This window comes from Dendropsophus ebraccatus, chromosome 13, assembly GCF_027789765.1.
Source record: "Dendropsophus ebraccatus isolate aDenEbr1 chromosome 13, aDenEbr1.pat, whole genome shotgun sequence".
In the NCBI taxonomy this organism is placed as follows: Eukaryota; Metazoa; Chordata; class Amphibia; order Anura; family Hylidae; genus Dendropsophus; species Dendropsophus ebraccatus.
In genome coordinates, this window is record NC_091466.1 from 82,158,107 (window position 1) to 82,179,648 (window position 21,542).

Consider the following 21,542-nt stretch of genomic DNA (forward strand, 5'->3'; position numbering starts at 1 on the left):
TGTTTTATATATGTATATATGGTATGTTTTATATATGTATATATGGTATGTTTTATATATGTATATATGGTATGTTTTATATATGTATATATGGTATGTTTTATATATGTATATATAAACTATATGGTATGTTTTAGCTCTTAGGTTTTTATAGATTATTGGAACAGGTCTGCACTGAGAATTTTTTGAGTCTTTCTAAGATTATTGTGTGTAGAAGTACGTCTTCCACTTGAACCCAGCTGCGACCGACCTCTGCCATAGGGCGTCTGTGATACATTTCCCATAGGGAAAACAGAAGTATTAAATTATAAAATGATCTGTGTCCTTCCTGGAATTCCAGCCATGTGGGACACCCCGCCATTCCTGACTGGACTAACATGACAACCATGTACACTACAGACAATCTTGAAATGTCTCATCTAGAAGTTGTCTTTGGCCGCCTGGAGCCTGGTCCTCTTTGTTAAACCAGACGGATCCTTGAAAACTTGTGTAGATTATGGAGGCCTGGTAACCATCAGAGTAAAGAGCAAACATCCTCCTCCTCTTATCGCAGCTGTGTGATCCTATTTCAGGGTCTAATATTTCTCCAAACTGGATCTATGTGGAGCATGTGATCAGAATTCTGTGTCCAACACCTGCAAGATCCAGTGAGGCTCTTTAGCCTTAGCATGGTTCCTACAGGGTATCTCCCCCATTATGTCCTGGTCTATCCTGCTGAGGTCCACGTCTACTCCAGGGATCTGGATTTGCTGGATACCCAATTGGTGGAGGGTCTTTATGACTTTTCCTGGGCCTCTTTTGGGGGTAGAGTAGATCCAGCAAAGATTCCGGCAGTCCTCAATTGTTTACAAGCCCCCAGCAATCCTGGCTTTCATAAATTATTATGGGCAATTATGACCCTTCATTGTCTGACCCTGGAGAAGAGCCAAGAGCGGATTGTGGCTCTCTGCTCCCGTCCTCCTGATTCTCTCTGCTCCCGTCCTCCTGATTCTCTCTGCTCCCGTCCTCCTGATTCTCTCTGCTCCCGTCCTCCTGATTCTCTCTGCTCCCGTCCTCCTGATTCTCTCTGCTCCCGTCCTCCTGATTCTCTCTGCTCCCGTCCTCCTGATTCTCTCTGCTCCCGTCCTCCTGATTCTCTCTGCTCCCGTCCTCCTGATTCTCTCTGCTCCCGTCCTCCTGATTCTCTCTTCTTCGGTCCTCCTGATTCTCTCTTCTTCGGTCCTCCTGATTCTCTCTTCTTCTGTCCTCCTGCTTCTCTCTTCTTTTGTCCTCCTGCTTCTCTCTTCTTTTGTCCTCCTGCTTCTCTCTTCTTCGGTCCTCCTGCTTCTCTCTTCTTCGGTCCTCCTGCTTTTCTCTTCTTCTGTCCTCCTGATTCTCTCTTCTTCTGTCCTCCTGCATCTCTCTTCTTTTGTCCTCCTGCTTCTCTCTTCTTTTGTCCTCCTGCTTCTCTCTGCTCCTGTCCTCCTGTTTCTCTCTGCTCCTGTCCTCCTGTTTCTCTCTGCTCCTGTCCTCCTGTTTCTCTCTGCTCCTGTCCTCCTGCTTCTCTCTGCTCCTGTCCTCCTGCTTCTCTCCTCCTGCTTCTCTCTTCTTCTGTCCTTCAGCATCCAATTAAACATTACTTCTATAGCTTGCCCCCATCCTGGACGTCCCATCCACAAAGCTTCGTTAAGGTGTTTTCTCCCACCAAGGATTTTCATCCTCACCACATCTTCATTTCATCTCGGAATCCTTGAGGAAATCCCCGTTCCTGACTGTGTATGGTCAAAAGCTGAATAATTCTTATTCCTAACAGGAAGGTTCTTGGGGAAACTCCTTTATGGAGTGTGGAAAGGAAATGGCCCAGAGAAGACAAAATGGGTACTCAGATCTCTACAAAGAAGAAGTCTTCTCCAGCCATCAGCAGTCTGCAGGGAGGGAGCGGAGTCTCCGCTGGCCGCCATGACACCAGCTGTTAGGTAACCTGATGTTCCTATCTTAGGATCTATACTCTTCTGCGGTCAGACCAGCCTTCCTTGCCCACTTTTCTTAGACCTTAACTGAGGTAACTGGGGTGGTGGGCTATGTAGAGAGGATCTGGGCTGCAGTATATCCTTCCCCGATTCCGGTTTCTATTGTCACAATTTCAAAACAGGTCAGCAGATGGATATACTGTATGGAGAAGACAATATCATCATGGCTGCCGTCTCCCTCACCAGGGCCTTACTGGGCCCAGTGGCAGCAAGAATATAGGCAGATAAAGCAGACTGATTCATGTCCTCAAGATACGGCCCATACGGATGGAGGGAGGAGATTCTGCGCTCAATGTCTGAACTTTACAAAAAAAAAAAAAAGCATCAAGCAGATGAGATGAAGTTGTGGGCGGTGGGGGTAATATTAACACATCTGCAAATGACTGTATAAGGGATGTTGGGGGGGGGGGTAGATGAAGAGGTAGAGCTGTGCTGGAACTCACACCAGAAGGGCCCCGCCACACACACAGGGCCCCGAACATCACATGGGCAGTTTACACCCCTTCCCCGCTCAGTTGTGGCTGGGAGGGGTTAAGGCGGTGGGCTGGTGAGTAAGGGGTTAACCCTTCAAGGGCCGGGCCAATTAGCATTTTTGCACTTCTGTTTTTTTCTCCTTGTGTATTTAAGGCCATACATAGCACTTGCATTTTTCCACCTAGAAACCCACATGAGCCCTTGCAATGACGGGCTGAATTTTTTCATTAAGTACACTGCAAAACCAGTGTTTGCCCTGGGGTAAAACTGACTTGTTATATATGTTCCTCAAGTCGTTACGATTACAACGATATATAACATGTATAACTTTTATTGTATCTGATGGCCTGTAAAAAATTCAAACCATTGTTACCAAATATACGTTCCTTACAATTGCTCCATTCCCGGGCTTATAGCGCTTTTATACTTCAGTCTATGGGGCTGTGTCAGGTGTCATTTTTTGCGCCATGATGCGTTCTTTCTATCGGTACCCTGACTGCGCATATGCGACTTTTTGATCGCTTTTTATTACAGTTTTTCTGCATTTGATCTCTGGGATTTTTTTGCGCTGACGCCGTTTACCGTGCGAGATCAGGAATGGGATTAATTAATAGTTCAGGCGATTACGCACGCGGCGATAACAAACATGTTTATTTATTTATAACATGGGAAAAGGGGGTGATGCAGACTTTTATTAGGGGAGGGGGCTTTTTATTAATAACTTTTTTTTTTACACTTATACTAGAAGCCCCCATGGGGTTAAGGTTATTCCCCCCCTGGGGATAGCGTTATCCCCCCCCCCTGGGGTTAGGGTTATTCCCCCCCCCCTGGAGTTTGGGTTATTCCTCCCCCCCCCCCCCCCCTGGAGTTTGGGTTATTCCCGCCCCCCCTGGAGTTTGGGTTATTCCCCCCCCTGGGGTTAGGGTTCGTCCCCCTCTGGGGTTAGTGTTATTCCCTCCCCCTGGGGTTAGGGTTATTATCCCCCCCCCCCGGGTTAGGGTTATTGCCCCTCCTGGGGTTAGGGTTATTCCCCCCCCCCCCCCCCCCCGAAACCGCCCGAACCGCCGCACGCTCTGAAGTCCCCTAAGCGACCACTGGATGTACTGGTACGCCCAGGGTCGTCTAGGGATTATGGCGGTTAGGAACACTTACGGGGTGGGCTGGTAAGTGAGGGGTTAAGGCGATTAGGTACAGTTACCGGATGGGCTGGTGAGTAAGGGGTTAAGGTGGTTAGGTACAGTTACCGGATGGGCTGGTGAGTGAGGGGCGGTTAGGTACAGTTACCGGATGGGCTAGTGAGTGAGGGGTTAAGGCGATTAGGTACAGTTACCGGATGGGCTGGCGAGTGAGGGGCGGTTAGGTACAGTTACCGGATGGGCTGGTGAGTGAGGGGTTAAGGCGATTAGGTACTGTTACCAGATGGGCTGGCAAGTGAGGGGTTAAGGCGGTTAGTTTCAGTTACCGGATGGGCTAGTGAGTGAGGGGTTAAGGCGATTAGGTACAGTTACCGGATGGGCTGGTGAGTGAGGGGTTAAGGCAGTTATGTACAGTTACCGGATGGGCTGGTGAGTGAGGGGTTAAGGCAGTTAGGTACAGTTACCGGATGGGCTGGTGAGTGAGGGGCGGTTAGGTACAGTTACCGGATGGGCTGGTGAGGGGTTAAGGCACTTAGGTACAGTTACCGGATGGGCTGGTGAGGGGTTAAGGCGGTTAGGTACAGTTACCGGATGGGCTGGTGAGGGGTTAAGGCAGTTAGGTACAGTTACCGGATGGGCTGGTGAGGGGTTAAGGCGGTTAGGTACAGTTACCGGATGGGCTGGTGAGTGAGGGGTTAAGGCGGTTAGGTACAGTTACCGGATGGGCTGGTGAGGGGTTAAGGCGGTTAGGTACAGTTACCAGATGGGCTGGTGAGTGAGGGGTTAAGGCGGTTAGGTACAGTTACCGGATGGGCTAGTGAGTGAGGGGCGGTTAGGTACAGTTACCGGATGGGCTGGTGAGTGAGGGGTTAAGGCGGTTAGGTACAGTTACCGGATGGGCTAGTGAGTGAGGGGCGGTTAGGTACAGTTACAGTCTCCTCTGGCAGTGGGGGATCTGGTCCATCCTAATGTGCTGCTCCTTCCTGTATCCCCATGGCAACAGCATCCACTGGCCGCAGGTTCCACACTAACAGTCATCCCCTCCCCCCTACATTGCATCACAAGGGTTAATAAGAGAAGACGAGGGGAGCGTCAGGCCTGAAATGCATCGGCCCAATACAGACACACACACACACACCCTCATACACTGACACACTCCCTCCTCCAGGGGGCCCTCATACACTGACACACTCCCTCCTCCAAAGGGCCCTCATACACTGACACACTCCCTCCTCCAGGGGGCCCTCATACACTGACACACTCCCTCCTCCAGGGGGCCCTCATACACTGACACACTCCCTCCTCCAGGGGGCCCTCATACACTGACACACTTCTCCTCCAGGGGGCCCTCATACACTGACACACTCCTCCTCCAGGGGGCCCTCATACACTGACACACTCCCTCCTCCAGGGGGCCCTCATACACTGACACACTCCCTCCTCCAGGGGGCCCTCATACACTGAGATACTCCTCCAGGGGGCCCTCATACACTGAGATACTCCTCCAGGGGGCCCTCATACACTGAGATACTCCTCCAGGGGGCCCTCATACACTGAGATACTCCTCCAGGGGGCCCTCATACACTGAGATACTCCTCCAGGGGGCCCTCATACACTGAGATACTCCTCCAGGGGGCCCTCATACACTGAGATACTCCTCCAGGGGGCCCTCATACACTGAGATACTCCTCCAGGGGGCCCTCATACACTGAGATACTCCTCCAGGGGGCCCTCATACACTGAGATACTCCTCCAGGGGGCCCTCATACACTGAGATACTCCTCCAGGGGGCCCTCATACACTGAGATACTCCTCCAGGGGGCCCTCATACACTGAGATACTCCTCCAGGGGGCCCTCATACACTGAGATACTCCTCCAGGGGGCCCTCATACACTGAGATACTCCTCCAGGGGGCCCTCATACACTGAGATACTCCTCCAGGGGGCCCTCATACACTGAGATACTCCTCCAGGGGGCCCTCATACACTGAGATACTCCTCCAGGGGGCCCTCATACACTGAGATACTCCTCCAGGGGGCCCTCATACACTGAGATACTCCTCCAGGGGGCCCTCATACACTGAGATACTCCTCCAGGGGGCCCTCATACACTGAGATACTCCTCCAGGGGGCCCTCATACACTGAGATACTCCTCCAGGGGGCCCTCATACACTGAGATACTCCTCCAGGGGGCCCTCATACACTGAGATACTCCTCCAGGGGGCCCTCATACACTGAGATACTCCTCCAGGGGGCCCTCATACACTGAGATACTCCTCCAGGGGGCCCTCATACACTGAGATACTCCTCCAGGGGGCCCTCATACACTGAGATACTCCTCCAGGGGGCCCTCATACACTGAGATACTCCTCCAGGGGGCCCTCATACACTGAGATACTCCTCCAGGGGGCCCTCATACACTGAGATACTCCTCCAGGGGGCCCTCATACACTGAGATACTCCTCCAGGGGGCCCTCATACACTGAGATACTCCTCCAGGGGGCCCTCATACACTGAGATACTCCTCCAGGGGGCCCTCATACACTGAGATACTCCTCCAGGGGGCCCTCATACACTGAGATACTCCTCCAGGGGGCCCTCATACACTGAGATACTCCTCCAGGGGGCCCTCATACACTGAGATACTCCTCCAGGGGGCCCTCATACACTGAGATACTCCTCCAGGGGGCCCTCATACACTGAGATACTCCTCCAGGGGGCCCTCATACACTGAGATACTCCTCCAGGGGGCCCTCATACACTGAGATACTCCTCCAGGGGGCCCTCATACACTGAGATACTCCTCCAGGGGGCCCTCATACACTGACACACCGCCTCAGGGGGTCCTCATACACTGACACACCGCCTCAGGGGGTCCTCATACACTGACACACCGCCTCAGGGGGTCCTCATACACTGACACACCGCCTCAGGGGGTCCTCATACACTGACACACCGCCTCAGGGGGTCCTTATACACTGACACACCGCCTCAGGGGGTCCTCATACACTGACACACCGCCTCAGGGGGTCCTTATACACTAACACACTGCCTCAGGGGGTCCTCATACACTGACACTCCTCCTCCAGGGGGCCCTCATACACTGACACACTCCTCCTCCAGGGGGCCCTCATACACTGACACACTCCTCCTCCAGGGGGCCCTCATACACTGAGATACTCCTCTAGGGGGCCCTCATACACTGAGATACTCCTCCAGGGGGTCCTCATAAACTGACACTCCTCCTCCAGGGGGCCCTCATACACTGACACTCCTCCTCCAGGGGGCCCTCATACACTGAGATACTCCTCCAGGGGGCCCTCATACACTGAGATACTCCTCCAGGGGGCCCTCATACACTGAGATACTCCTCCAGGGGGCCCTCATACATTGACACACTGCCTCAGGGGGTCCTTATACACTGACACACCGCCTCAGGGGGTCCTTATACACTAACACACTGCCTCAGGGGGTCCTCATACACTGACACACCACTCTGGGGGCCCTCATACACTGACACACTGCTCCAGGGAAAGCACAATTTTAAAATGAAATACAGCGAGGAGACCATGTAGTGTTTTATAGTGTCAGTACAGTATCGGACAGGACGTATCACACTTTCCACCTCATCTACCCATCTCAGTAATGTGCGCTGCTTCCTCAGCTCTGCTACATATCCTATAACACCGAGTGACCGAGGACAGAGTGCAAAAAAACACTGGTGGCATGTGAGGGGTTAACATACAAGCAGCTGCCTAGACGTGACCCAGGGACAGTAGAGAAAGTCCGAAAAAGTACGGGATTGGCGGCAGCTGGGAACACGCCAGCCACTACATGTGTGGATCAGTGTGTGACATGTCCTCCCCCACCGGGGCGGCTCAAGGGCCCAGTGCAGTCCACTCCATGTCTTTAGCCTTATCATCACCGGCCTCTTTGGTGTCAGAAGTCCCAGGATTCCATCCAGCGCAGTCCGGCCATGGGGCTGTCAGCGGCATCAGCCAGGGGTCCCACCATGCCATAGGCCAGAGGATGGAAAAGGTAAAAGCTGCAGGAGGGCAACAAGCCAATACTATGAGCGGAAGAGGATCAATACTGGGGGTCTCCATCTGCTCCCTCATTACCTGTATAGAAGGGTCCCGGCCAGCAGGGTGACCCCCACAGTGTGCACAGCACCCCCATATGAGGGCCACAGGGCTGCAGCAAAGAGACGGAGAAAAGACGAGAACGTCACCGCTGTAACGAGAAAGGGAGATACGTCACAGCCTCGCCAACAACCTACAGGTCACATGACCCCTCACCCGAAATGTATAGGCCCCACCCAGCAACAACTAGACAGCAGTGCATGAAGGGAGTTACAGCAGGTGATCTGTGAGGAGTCTCTCATTGGATTATAGCTGATCCACTGATCCCACGCTGTGCAGTCCAGTCCTAGGTGCCCCTCAGTAATGTCAATATCCCCCCCCGCACTCACCGCTCAGCATGCTGGAGAAGAGCAGAGCCGGGAAGTAGTGGTGATAGTACAAGACTCTGCCCATGAAGAAGAAGGGGACATAGTGGAGCAGCCACCCCAACATCAGCTGCCCCCCGCTCTCCAGGAGAAGGGTGAAGACTTCTGCAAGACAAACCCACAGTCACAGATCACATGTAGGGAAGCCGTCTAGTCAGGGAGGGGCTGGCCGACTGACCTTTCACCTCTCTGGACATTGAGAAGCCTCGCTGTATGGAGACAGCTGCACAGAATGCCAGCACCACATACAGGGCAAGACCACCCAGATTCAGCCACCAGATGACCTAGAAGAGAAGATGAGACCCAGGAGGAGCCGTCACACCTCGCCTCAGGACACCACAGAGTCCACACTTACCGGATTCCCCAAAAGATAGATTCGGAAATCTGAAGCATTAACCCCAGAGAAGCGGAGACCCTGTGAGGGGAGAAGTCACACATGGAGATCAGGCATGGCCACATAGCAGGGGGCTGGACCTGCAGGCTACAGGCTACTCTCACCTGGAAGTTGACAGGCCAGTGCCACGGCTTGGAGGTCACCTCATGCTCCTTGGGCTTTAGGCCACTGTTCGCCTTATAAACAAAACAACCAGTTAGGACCCCAGAGCCCCCACAAGCCCCACCTCCCCCTGACGTGATGGCACATCCCCTTACCCGCAGCATGACAATGTGGGACTCCAGCAGCGCCTCCAGGAAGGACGGCTTCAGAATGGAGACCGAGATGTTGGGGACTATGATAGAGAAGAGAGAATGTGTGACTGGACATGGGTGACACCGACAACATGGCCAGAGTGGAGAACCGGATCAGCATTGTGACCACCGCAGAGACCCCGACCGACAACATGACCACCAGAGAGACCCCGACCAACAACATGACCACCAGAGAGACCCCGACCGACAACATGACCACCAGAGAGACCCCGACCGACAACATGACCACCAGAGAGACCCCGACCGACAACATGACCACCAGAGAGACCCCGACCGACAACATGACCACCAGAGAGACCCCGACCGACAACATGACCACCAGAGAGACCCCGACCGACAACATGACCACCAGAGAGACCCCGACCGACAACATGACCACCACAGAGACCCCGACCGACAACCTGACCAACGCAGAGACCCCGACCGACAACCTGACCAACGCGGAGACCCCGACTGACAACCTGACCACCGCAGAGACCCCGACCGACAACATGACCACCAGAGAGACCCCGACAGACAACATGACCAGAGTGGAGACCCCAATCAGCATTGTGACCACAGCAGAGACCCCGACAGACAACATGACGACTGCAGAGACCCGCGACCAACAACATGACCACCGCAGAGACCCGACTGACAACATGACCAGAGTGAACACCTCCATCAACAATGTGACCAGAGTGGATACCCCAGGCCAACAACGTGACCATCGCAGAGACCCTCACCGACAAAATGACCACTGCAGAGAGCATGATCAACAACATGACCACTGTGGAGATCCCCACATGACCACCAATAAGGAGACCCCGACTGACAATGTGACCACTGAGGAGACCCCGACTGACAATGTGACCACTGAGGAGACCCCGACTGACAACATGACCACATCGGAGATCCCTAACCGACAAGGTAACGAGAGCAGCATGACAATGTGGGACTCCAGCAGCGCCTTCAGAAAAAAACACTTAATGATGGAGACCGAGATGTTGGAGACTATGATAGAGAAGAGAGAACATGTGACCGAACACGGAGGACACTGAAACCATGACCATAGTGGAGAGAATGACCAACGACACAACCAGCGGAGACCCTGACCGGCAAAATAACCAATGCAGAGTCGTCAACCAACAATATGACTACAGCAACAACCCCAACCGACAATGTGACCAGAGCAGAGACCACAGGCCAACAATATGACCACAGCGGAGACCGCAACAAACAATGTGACCACAGCAGAGACCTCAACACAAACCTTGCTAGACTACTTACGTCTACGATTTTCATGGTCCTCCAGGTTCCATAAGGTGTTGGGGCTCTCACGTAAATACGGGCTGCAAGTCACCTCACCCTGTTCCCAGCCCCTGGTCAGCAAAATATATGGTCAGGAGATGACCGGGAGACAAGGCCGCGGGGTGAGGAGCGGGAGGCGTGGCCGCGGGGCGAGGAGCGGGAGGCGTGGCCGCGGGGCGGGAGGTGTGGCCGCGGGGCGAGGAGCGGGAGGCGAAGCCACGGGGCGAGGAGCGGGAGGCGAGGACGCGGGGCGAGGAGCGGGAGGCGAGGACGCGGGGCGAGGAGCGGGAGGCGAGGACGCGGGGCGAGGAGCGGGAGGCGAGGACGCGGGGCGAAGAGCGGGGGGCGAGGACACGGGCGAGGAGCGGGAGGCGAGGACACTGGGCGAGGAGCGGAAGACGAGGATGCGGGGCGAGGAGCGGGAGACGAGGAGCGGAAGACGAGGATGCGGGGCGAGAAGCGGGAGGCAAGGACGCGGGGCGAGGAGCGGGAGACAAGGATGCGGGGTGAGGACGAGGAGCGGGAGACGAGGATGCGGGGCGAGGAGCGGGAGACAAGGATGCGGGGTGAGGACGAGGAGCGGGAGACAAGGATGCGGGGCGAGGAGCGGAAGGCGAGGACGCGGGGCGAGGAGCGGGAGACGAGGATGCAGGGCGAGGAGCAGGAGGCGGGGCGAGGAGCGGGAGACGAGGATGCAGGGCGAGGAGCGGGAGGCGGGGCAAGGAGCAGGAGACGAGGATGCAGGGCGAGGAGCGGGAGGCGGGGCGAGGAGCGGGAGACGAGGATGCAGGGCGAGGAGCGGGAGGCGGGGCGAGGAGCGGGAGACGAGGTCACGGGGCGAGGAGCAATCCCATGCTCCACCATAACTCACCATTTAGGAAGTGTTTTCCCTGAGGAGCCAAGAGTGCAGCCCATTGACAGGTGAAGCAGGCGGATCTGGCTGCGCAGGACTTTCACTTTGTGGCTTCCGCCAGTCACTTCAATCCTCCAGAAATCATTGTTGTCCCCCGTCCCGTTCTGTGAATAAGGGTCACAGGGACATTAGGAGAGCAGACATGATTGGGGGGGGCTGAGGAGCTCTCCGTCTCTCCTTACCGTGCCATACGCAGTCACCTGCAGATGTTTCTTGGTCAGTGGCGCCTCCCGCTGATGACTGTGAAGATTACGGCCAGTGCTAAGAAAATAAGGGACCAGGATGTGTGAGGCTCAATACTATATACAAACCCCCAATACTATATACAAACCCCCCAATACTATATACTACACATTATATACATACCCCCAATACTATATACATACCCCAATACTATATACATACCCCCAATACTATATACTACACATTATATACATACCCCCAATACTATATACATACCCCCAATACTATATACCACACATTATATACATACCCCCCCAATACTATATACAAACCCCCCAATACTATATACATACCCCCCAATACTATATACTACACATTATATACATACCCCCAATACTATATACATACCCCAATACTATATACATACCCCCAATACTATATACTACACATTATATACATACCCCCAATACTATATACATACCCCCAATACTATATACCACACATTATATACATACCCCCCAATACTATATACAAACCCCCCAATACTATATACATACCCCCAATACTATATACTACACATTATATACATACCCCCAATACTATATACATACCCCCCAATACTATATACATACCCCCAATACTATATACATACCCCCAATACTATATACATACCCCCAATACTATATACTACACATTATATACATACCCCCAATACTATATACATACCCCCAATACTATATACATACCCCCAATACTATATACTACACATTATATACATACCCCCAATACTATATACATACCCCCAATACTATATACTACACATTATATACATACCCCCAATACTATATACTACACATTATATACATACCCCCAATACTATATACATACCCCCAATACTATATACATACCCCCAATACTATATACTACACATTATATACATAGCCCCCAATACTATATACATACCCCCCAATACTATATACATACCCCCCAATACTATATACATACCCCCCAATACTATATACATACCCCCCAATACTATATACATACCCCCAATACTATATACTTCACATTATATACATACCCCCAATACTATATACATAGCCCCCAATACTATATACATACCCCCAATACTATATACATACCCCCAATACCATATACATACCCCCAATACTATATACTACACATTATATACATACCCTCAATACTATATACATACCCCCCAATACTATATACTACACATTATATACATACCCCCAATACTATATACATACCCCCAATACTATATACTACACATTATATACATACCCCCAATACTATATACATACCCCCAATACTATATACTACACATTATATACATACCCCCAATACTATATACTACACATTATATACATACCCCCAATACTATATACATACCCCCAATACTATATACTACACATTATATACATACCCCCAATACTATATACATACCCCCAATACTATATACATACCCCCCAATACTATATACTACACATTATATACATACCCCCAATACTATATACATACCCCCCAATACTATATACATACCCCCAATACTATATACTACACATTATATACATACCCAATACTATATACATAGCCCCCAATACTATATACATACCCCCCAATACTATATACATACCTCCAATACTATATACTACACATTATATACATACCCCCAATACTATATACTACACATTATATACATACCCCCAATACTATATACATACCCCCAATACTATATACATACCCCCAATACTATATACTACACATTATATACATACCCCCCAATACTATATACATTCCCCCAATACTATATACATACCCCCCAATACTATATACATAGCCCCCAATACTATATACATAGCCCCCAATACTATATACATACCCCCAATACTATATACATACCCCCAATACTATATACTACACATTATATACATACCCCCAATACTATATACATACCCCCCAATACTATATACTACACATTATATACATACCCCCAATACTATATACTACACATTATATACATACCCCCAATACTATATACATACCCCCAATACTATATACAACACATTATATACATACCCCCAATACTATATACATACCCCCAATACTATATACATACCCCCAATACTATATACTACACATTATATACATACCCCCAATACTATATACATACCCCCCAATACTATATACATACCCCCAATACTATATACATACCCCCAATACTATATACTACACATTATATACATACCCCCAATACTATATACATACCCCCAATACTATATACTACACATTATATACATACCCCCAATACTATATACATACCCCCCAATACTATATACATACCCCCAATACTATATACATATCCCCCATTACTATATACTACACAATATATACATACACCCCAATACTATATACTACACACTATATACAGGGGTACATGGGAGTGCGGTGGTGACCCCTTCATTTTAATGGGATATTTAGTTTAATGATAGGAAGGGTTAATGTTGGGTGATGGTATATTCCTGGCGTCCCCCACTTTGTGGGCTAAATGTGCTTACTGTTCCAGACTCTTGGGGAAGTCCGGCCAAAATTATTTTTTTATGTGTTATTACTGATGGAAAGTTATACAATTTTCTAATGTACATTAATTATGGGAAATGCTCATATACTGCTATTTCCCATAATTTAGTAGATCAGTCAGACTTCAGATTCTCTGAAATACCGTGACGTCACAAACCGGGGGTGTAATTACAATGAAGTGTCCAGCAGGGGGCGCACTATATATAGAAGTCAATGAGTACCATTGACTTCTATATATAGTGCCCCCCTGCTGGACACCCCATTGGAATTACAATGGATGTGTGTGTAAATGGAATATACAGTGTTTTTGATTGAATACATTTATGGAATACTTTGGGGAGCAAGTGTCCTTGCTCCCCAAAGTGTAATCAATCAGTACATTACAGTAAGCCCGCCGAACCGCTACCGGACGCCCGCCGCTCTGGACTACACTCAACTACTACTCTCATCACCTGCTCATAGCATGAGCAGGTGATGGGAGGTGTAGTAGCTGGGTTATATCTCTGAGATCGCCGCGGCTGATGCCGTGCAGGGGAGCTGCTCATCACTGCAGCCATCATCCCCCTCCGCTCCCCCCTCCTGCTTCTTCCTTACACTATCTGATGGCTGACTCCCCGCCCGGCCGCCGCTCTCCGATTACACGTGCCAGCCGGGCACTTTCCATTAGTAATAACATATAAAAAAAATTATTTTGGCCAGACTTCTCCTTTAAAGGGAACCTGTCACCCCCCGTGCCGGGGTGACAGGCTCCCGACCCCCCGTTAGAGCCCCCTATACTTACCTAATCCCGCCGGGTCCCGCTTCTGGAGGTGGTCGGGTGATGAAGATCTCAGCCACTGCAGCCCGGCGCGCGCGCTGAGAGATGAGTCCAACACCCATAGAGAATGACAGGAGAGTCCAGCGCTCCGTCATTCTCTATGAGCGTTGGACTCATCTCTCAGCGCGCCGGGCTACAGCGGCTGAGATCTTCATCACCGACCACCTCCAGAAGCGGGACCCGGCGGGATTAGGTAAGTATAGGGGGCTCTAACGGGGGTCGGGAGCCTGTCACCCCGGCACGGGGGGTGACAGGTTCCCTTTAAGTTAGGTATAAATCCGAAAGATGGCTATAGGGGTACGGCCTCCCCTAGCTGTGCCTTAGAACCACTCACTGCTGGAAATGATTACTATCACCCTCAGATGCGGATCCCTGGTAATGGAAACCAATATTCATCCATAATAGCATCCCTAATAGAGTCCCTAACAGTGTCCCTTATAGTGTCCCTAATAGCATCCCTGATAGTATCCCTAATAGCATCCCTAACAGCGTCCCTAATAACGGCCCTTATAGCATCCCTAATAGAGTCCCTAACAGTGTCCCTTATAGTGTCCCTAATAGCATCCCTGATAGTATCCCTAATAGCATCCCTAACAGCGTCCCTAATAACGGCCCTTATAGCGTCCCTAATAGTGTCCCTAACAGCGTCCCCAACAGCATCCCCAATAGCGTCCCTAATAACATGCATAATAACGTCCCTAATAACATGCATAATAACGTCCATAATAACACAACCTCATGACAGATGGATTGGTGGTGGGAATACGTAGTATGCAGATACTGACCCCAGACTATACAGCCATACACACACACTGGCCGTAGATCAGGCTACAATGGCTAGAATGTACAACAGTATCCTGGGAGTGACAGGACAGCAGGCTACATAACACCACGGGCGGACGGGCACTGAAAACTCCAAGACTCCTCACCCCCGATCAAAGGATATAAAAACCCAATGGTGGCTCACTTATCTCCATAAGTCGCCGCTTCCCGAAATGTTTGCAAGGGTCTGTGATCCCCCAACGTTGTGAGAGGGATCTGAGGGTAATCATTTGCAGCAGTGAGGGGCTCTAAGGCACATCTAGTTGTCTGAGTGCCAATATGGTTCCCTGATGAATCAGCTCACAGGAACGGTAGAAACGCGTCTGTCCTGACTTTTTCACAACTATCTAATATCGCTACTGTATTTTATAAAGTTTTAGTGTTGTCACCCGATTTCGCTTTATCACATTTAGTTTTTCTTGTTTTTTCTTCTCTTTTTTTATTTTCTCCTAGGCACTTACATTAGGAGAGGGACCGTCACCGAGGTTGGGGCACCTCAAAATGCAGGAAGAGTTAGCGATCATCAGAAGAATAGGGTGTCCCTTCCCTCCCGGTGTAATCCATAGTAATATTACCCTCATCTGGTGGGGGTCCCTTCCCTCCCGGTGTAATCCATAGTAATATTACCCTCATCTGGTGGGTGCCCCTTCCCTCCCGGTGTAATCCATAGTAATATTACCATCATCTGGTGGGTGCCCCTTCCTTCCCGGTGTAATCCATAGTAATATTACCCTCATCTGGTGGGGGTCCCTTCCCTCCCGGTGTAATCCATAGTAATATTACCCTCATCTGGTGGGTGCCCCTTCCCTCCTGGTGTAATCCATCCTTATATTACCCTCATCTGGTGGGTGCCCCTTCCCTCCCGGTGTAATCCATAGTAATATTACCCTCATCTGGTGGGTGCCCCTTCCCTCCCGGTGTAATCCATAGTAATATTACCATCATCTGGTGGGTGCCCCTTCCCTCCCGGTGTAATCCATAGTAATATTACCCTCATCTGGTGGGTGCCCCTTCCCTCCCGGTGTAATCCATAGTAATATTACCATCATCTGGTGGGTGCCCCTTCCCTCCCGGTGTAATCCATAGTAATATTACCCTCATCTGGTGGGTCCCTTCCCTCCCGGTGTAATCCATAGTAATATTACCCTCATCTGGTGGGTGCCCCTTCCCTCCTGGTGTAATCCATCCTCATATTACCCTCATCTGGTGGGTGCCCCTTCCCTCCCGGTGTAATCCATCCTTATATTACCCTCATCTGGTGGGTGCCCCTTCCCTCCTGGTGTAATCCATCCTCATATTACCCTCATCTGGTGGGGGTCCCTTCCCTCCCGGTGTAATCCATAGTAATATTACCATCATCTGGTGGGTGTCCCTTCCCTCCCGGTGTAATCCATAGTAATATTACCATCATCTGGTGGGTGCCCCTTCCCTCCTGGTGTAATCCATAGTAATATTACCCTCATCTGGTGGGTGCCCCTTCCCTCCTGGTGTAATCCATCCTCATATTACCCTCATCTGGTGGGTGCCCCTTCCCTCCCGGTGTAATCCATAGTAATATTACCCTCATCTGGTGGGTGCCCCTTCCCTCCCGGTGTAATCCATAGTAATATTACCATCATCTGGTGGGTGCCCCTTCCCTCCCGGTGTAATCCATCCTCATATTACCCTCATCTGGTGGGTGCCCCTTCCCTCCTGGTGTAATCCATAGTAATATTACACTCATCTGGTGGGTGCCCCTTCCCTCCTGGTGTAATCCATAGTAATATTACCCTCATCTGGTGGGTGCCCCTTCCCTCCCGGTGTAATCCATAGTAATATTACCCTCATCTGGTGGGTGCCCCTTCCCTCCCGGTGTAATCCATAGTAATATTACCCTCATCTGGTGGGTGCCCCTTCCCTCCCGGTGTAATCCATAGTAATATTACCCTCATCTGGTGGGTGCCCCTTCCCTCCCGGTGTAATCCATAGTAATATTACCCTCATCTGGTGGGTGCCCCTTCCCTCCCGATGTAATCCATAGTAATATTACCCTCATCTGGTGGGTGCCCCTTCCCTCCTGGTGTAATCCATAGTAATATTACCCTCATCTGGTGGGTGCCCCTTCCCTCCTGGTGTAATCCATAGTAATATTACCCTCATCTGGTGGGTGCCCCTTCCCTCCCGGTGTAATCCATAGTAATATTACCATCATCTGGTGGGTGCCCCTTCCCTCCTGGTGTAATCCATAGTAATATTACCCTCATCTGGTGGGTGCCCCTTCCCTCCCGGTGTAATCCATAGTAATATTACCCTCATCTGGTGGGTGCCCCTTCCCTCCTGGTGTAATCCATAGTAATATTACCCTCATCTGGTGGGTGCCCCTTCCCTCCCGGTGTAATCCATAGTAATATTACCCTCATCTGGTGGGTGCCCCTTCCCTCCCGGTGTAATCCATAGTAATATTACCCTCATCTGGTGGGTGCCCCTTCCCTCCTGGTGTAATCCATAGTAATATTACAATATTACAAAGTTGACAGCTGCATCTGATTACTTGTATGCAGCCTCATCCCTGGTGTCTAGTGGGGTGGGTTGTCCCCCCCCCCCGGGACGTTGTCCCAGAAGAGCGATCCACACATCCTTTACAGGCCGGGATCAGCGCCGTAATGGCCCTGATCTCGACTCGGCACTCGATTGCTTCCGGCTGCATATCTATGCAGCATAGATCTCAATGAGAGATCAGTGCACTTATACTGGAAGTCCCCCAGGGGGGAATAACCCTAACGCCAGGGGCGAAATAACCCTAACCCCAAGGGGGGAATAACCCTAACCCCAAGGGGGGAATAACCCTAACCCCAAGGGGGGAACAACCCTAACCCCAAGGGGGGAACAACCCTAACCCCAGAGGAAGGGGGGGGAACAACCCTAACCCCAAGGGGGGGAATAACCCTAACCCCAGGGGGAGGAATAACGATAACCCCAAGGGGGGAATAACCCTAACCCCAAGGGGAAAATAACCCTAACCCCAAGGGGAAAATAACCCTAACCCCAAGGGGAAAATAACCCTAACCCCAAGGGGAAAATAACCCTAACCCCGGGGGGGGGGGGATAACCCTAACCCCGGGGGGGGGGGATAACCCTAACCCCAGGGGGGAGGATAACCCTAACCCCAGGGGGAATAACCCTAACCCCAGGGGGAATAACCCTAACCCCAGGGGGAATAACCCTAACCCCAGGGGGAATAACCCTAACCCCAGGGGGAATAACCCTAACCCCAGGGGGAATAACCCTAACCCCAGGGGGAATAACCCTAACCCCAGGGGGAATAACCCTAACCCCAGGGGGGGGGGGGAACAACCCTAACCTCAGAGGGGTGAATAACCCTAACCCCAGGGGAGGAATAACCCTAACCCCAGGGGAGGAATAACCCTAACCCCAGGGGAGGAATAACCCTAACCCCGGGGGGGGAGGAATAACCCTAACCTCAGAGGGGGGAATAACCCTAACCCCGGGGGGGGGGGGGGAATAACCCTAACCCCGGGGGGGGGGTATAACCCTAACCCCGGGGGGGGAATAACCCTAACCCCAGGGGGAATAACTAACCCTAACCCCGGGGGGGGGGGGGAATAACTAACCCTAACCCCGGGGGGGTGGGGAATAACCCTAACCCCGGGGGGGGGGGGGGGGGAATAACCCTAACCCCGGGGGGGGGGATAACCCTAACCCCAGGGGGGAGGATAACCCTAACCCCAGGGGGGGAATAACCTTAACCCCAGGGGGAATAACCCTAACCCCGGGGGGGGCGGAATAACCCTAACCCCGGTGGGGGGGGGGGGGGGGGGGAAATAACCCTAACCCCGGGGGGGGGGGGGAAATAACCCTAACCGCAGGGGGAACAACCCTAACCTCAGAGAGGTGAATAACCCTAACCCCAGGGGAGGAATAACCCTAACCCCAGGGGAGGAATAACCCTAACCCCAGGGGGGGTAATAACCCTAACCTCAGAGGGGGGGATAACCCTAACCCCGGGAAGGGGGGGGGGGGAAATAACCCTAACCCCAGGGGGGGGGGGGAATAACCCTAACCCCGGGGGGGGGGGGGGAAATAACCCTAACCCCAGGGGGAACAACGCTAACCTCAGAGGGGTGAATAACCCTAACCCCAGGGGGTGAATAACCCTAACCCCAGGGGGGGTAATAACCCTAACCCCAGGGGGGGAATAACGCTAACCCCAGGGGGGGAATAACGCTAACCCCAGGGGGGAAATAACCCTAACCCCAGGGGGGGGTAATAACCCTAACCTCAGAGGGGGTAATAGCCCTAACCTCAGAGGGGGGAATAACCCTAACCCCGGGGGGGGGGGGGGGGGGGGAATATCCCTAACCCCGGGGGGGGGGGGGGGGGGGGGGGAATAACCCTAACCCCGGGGGGGGGTAATAACCCTAACCTCAGAGGGGGGAATAACCCTAACCCCAGGGGGGGAATAACGCTAACCCCAGGGGGGGAATAACGCTAACCCCAGGGGGGGAATAACGCTAACCCCAGGGGGGGAATAACGCTAACCCCAGGGGGGGAATAACGCTAACCCCAGGGGGGGAATAACGCTAACCCCAGGGGGGGAATAACGCTAACCCCAGGGGGGGAATAACGCTAACCCCAGGGGGGGAATAACGCTAACCCCAGGGGGGGAATAACGCTAACCCCAGGGGGGGAATAACCCTAACCCCAGGGGGGGAATAACCCTAACCCCAGGGGGGAAATAACCCTAACCCCAGGGGGGAAATAACCCTAACCCCGGGGGGGGGGGGAAATAACCCTAACCCCGGGGGGGGGGGGGGTGAAATAACCCTAACCCCGGGGGGGGGGGGGGAATAACCCTAACCCCGGGGGGGGGGGGGGGTATAACCCTAACCCTGGGTGGGGGGAATAACCGTAACCCGGGGGGGGGGGGGGGGGGGGGGGTAAATAACCCTAACCCCAGGGGGAACAACCCTAACCTCAGAGGGGGGAATAACCCTAACCCCAGGGGGGGAATAACGCTAACCCCAGGGGGGAAATAACGCTAACCCCAGGGGGGAAATAACCCTAACCCCAGGGGGGAAATAACCCTAACCCCAGGGGGGAAATAACCCTAACCCCAGGGGGGAAATAACCCTAACCCCAGGGGGGGTAATAACCCTAACCTCAGAGTGGGTAATAACCCTAACCTCAGAGGGGGTAATAACCCTGACCCCGGGGGGGGGGGGGGGGGGAAATATGCCTAACCCCAGGGGGGGGGAATAACCCTAACCCCGGGGGGGGAATAACCCTAACCCCAGGGGGGGAATAACCCTAACCCCAGGGGGGAAATAACCCTAACCCCAGGGGGGGAATAACCCTAACCCCAGGGGGGGAATAACCCTCACCCCAGGGGGGGGGAATAACCCTAACCCCAGGGGGGGAATAACCCTAACCCCAGGGGGGGAATAACCCTAACCCCAGGGGGGAAATAACCCTAACCCCAGGGGGGGAATAACCCTAACCCCAGGGGGGGAATAACCCTAACCCCAGGGGGGGGTAATAACCCTAACCTCAGGGGGGGGTAATAACCCTAACCTCAGAGGGGGGAATAACCCTAACCCCAGGGGGGGAATAACGCTAACCCCAGGGGGGGAATAACCCTAACCCCAGGGGGGGAATAACGCTAACCCCAGGGGGGGAATAACGCTAACCCCAGGGGGGGAATAACGCTAACCCCAGGGGGGGAATAACCCTAACCCCAGGGGGGGAATAACCCTAACCCCAGGGGGGGAATAACCCTAACCCCAGGGGGGAAATAACCCTAACCCCGGGGGGGGGGGGGGGGGTGAAATAACCCTAACCCCGGGGGGGGGGGTGAAATAACCCTAACCCCGGGGGGGGATAACCCTAACCCCGGGGGGGGGGGGGTATAACCCTAACCCTGGGTGGGGGGAATAACCGTAACCCGGGGGGGGGGGGGGGGGGGGGGGGGGAAATAACCCTAACCCCAGGGGGAACAACCCTAACCTCAGAGGGGGGAATAACCCTAACCCCAGGGGGGGAATAACGCTAACCCCAGGGGGGAAATAACCCTAACCCCAGGGG

General features: G+C 52.4%; 2 protein-coding genes across 4 annotated transcripts in view; both read right to left on the bottom strand.

Moving 5' to 3' along the window:
- Nucleotides 1-891: 891 nt before the first annotated feature.
- Nucleotides 892-1,398, bottom strand: LOC138770603 (uncharacterized). Its single transcript, XM_069949706.1, has one exon. The coding sequence runs from the start codon at nucleotides 1,396-1,398 to the stop codon at nucleotides 892-894; it is 507 nt and encodes a 168-aa protein (XP_069805807.1).
- Nucleotides 1,399-7,161: 5,763 nt separating this feature from the next.
- The window catches only part of POMT2 (protein O-mannosyltransferase 2), a 34,810-nt gene continuing 20,429 nt past the window's right edge, over nucleotides 7,162-21,542 (bottom strand). For all 3 annotated transcript variants that reach the window (XM_069950957.1, XM_069950956.1, XM_069950958.1), the window contains exons 12-21: nucleotides 11,221-11,299; nucleotides 10,997-11,142; nucleotides 10,105-10,196; nucleotides 8,779-8,855; nucleotides 8,626-8,697; nucleotides 8,483-8,542; nucleotides 8,306-8,411; nucleotides 8,092-8,232; nucleotides 7,742-7,853; nucleotides 7,162-7,665 (exon numbers count right to left, since the gene is read on the bottom strand). In XM_069950957.1, coding sequence (XP_069807058.1) covers nucleotides 7,560-7,665; nucleotides 7,742-7,853; nucleotides 8,092-8,232; nucleotides 8,306-8,411; nucleotides 8,483-8,542; nucleotides 8,626-8,697; nucleotides 8,779-8,855; nucleotides 10,105-10,196; nucleotides 10,997-11,142; nucleotides 11,221-11,299 — 991 coding nt within the window. In that variant the 3' untranslated portion in view covers nucleotides 7,162-7,559. The remainder of the gene's footprint in view (nucleotides 7,666-7,741; nucleotides 7,854-8,091; nucleotides 8,233-8,305; nucleotides 8,412-8,482; nucleotides 8,543-8,625; nucleotides 8,698-8,778; nucleotides 8,856-10,104; nucleotides 10,197-10,996; nucleotides 11,143-11,220; nucleotides 11,300-21,542) is intronic.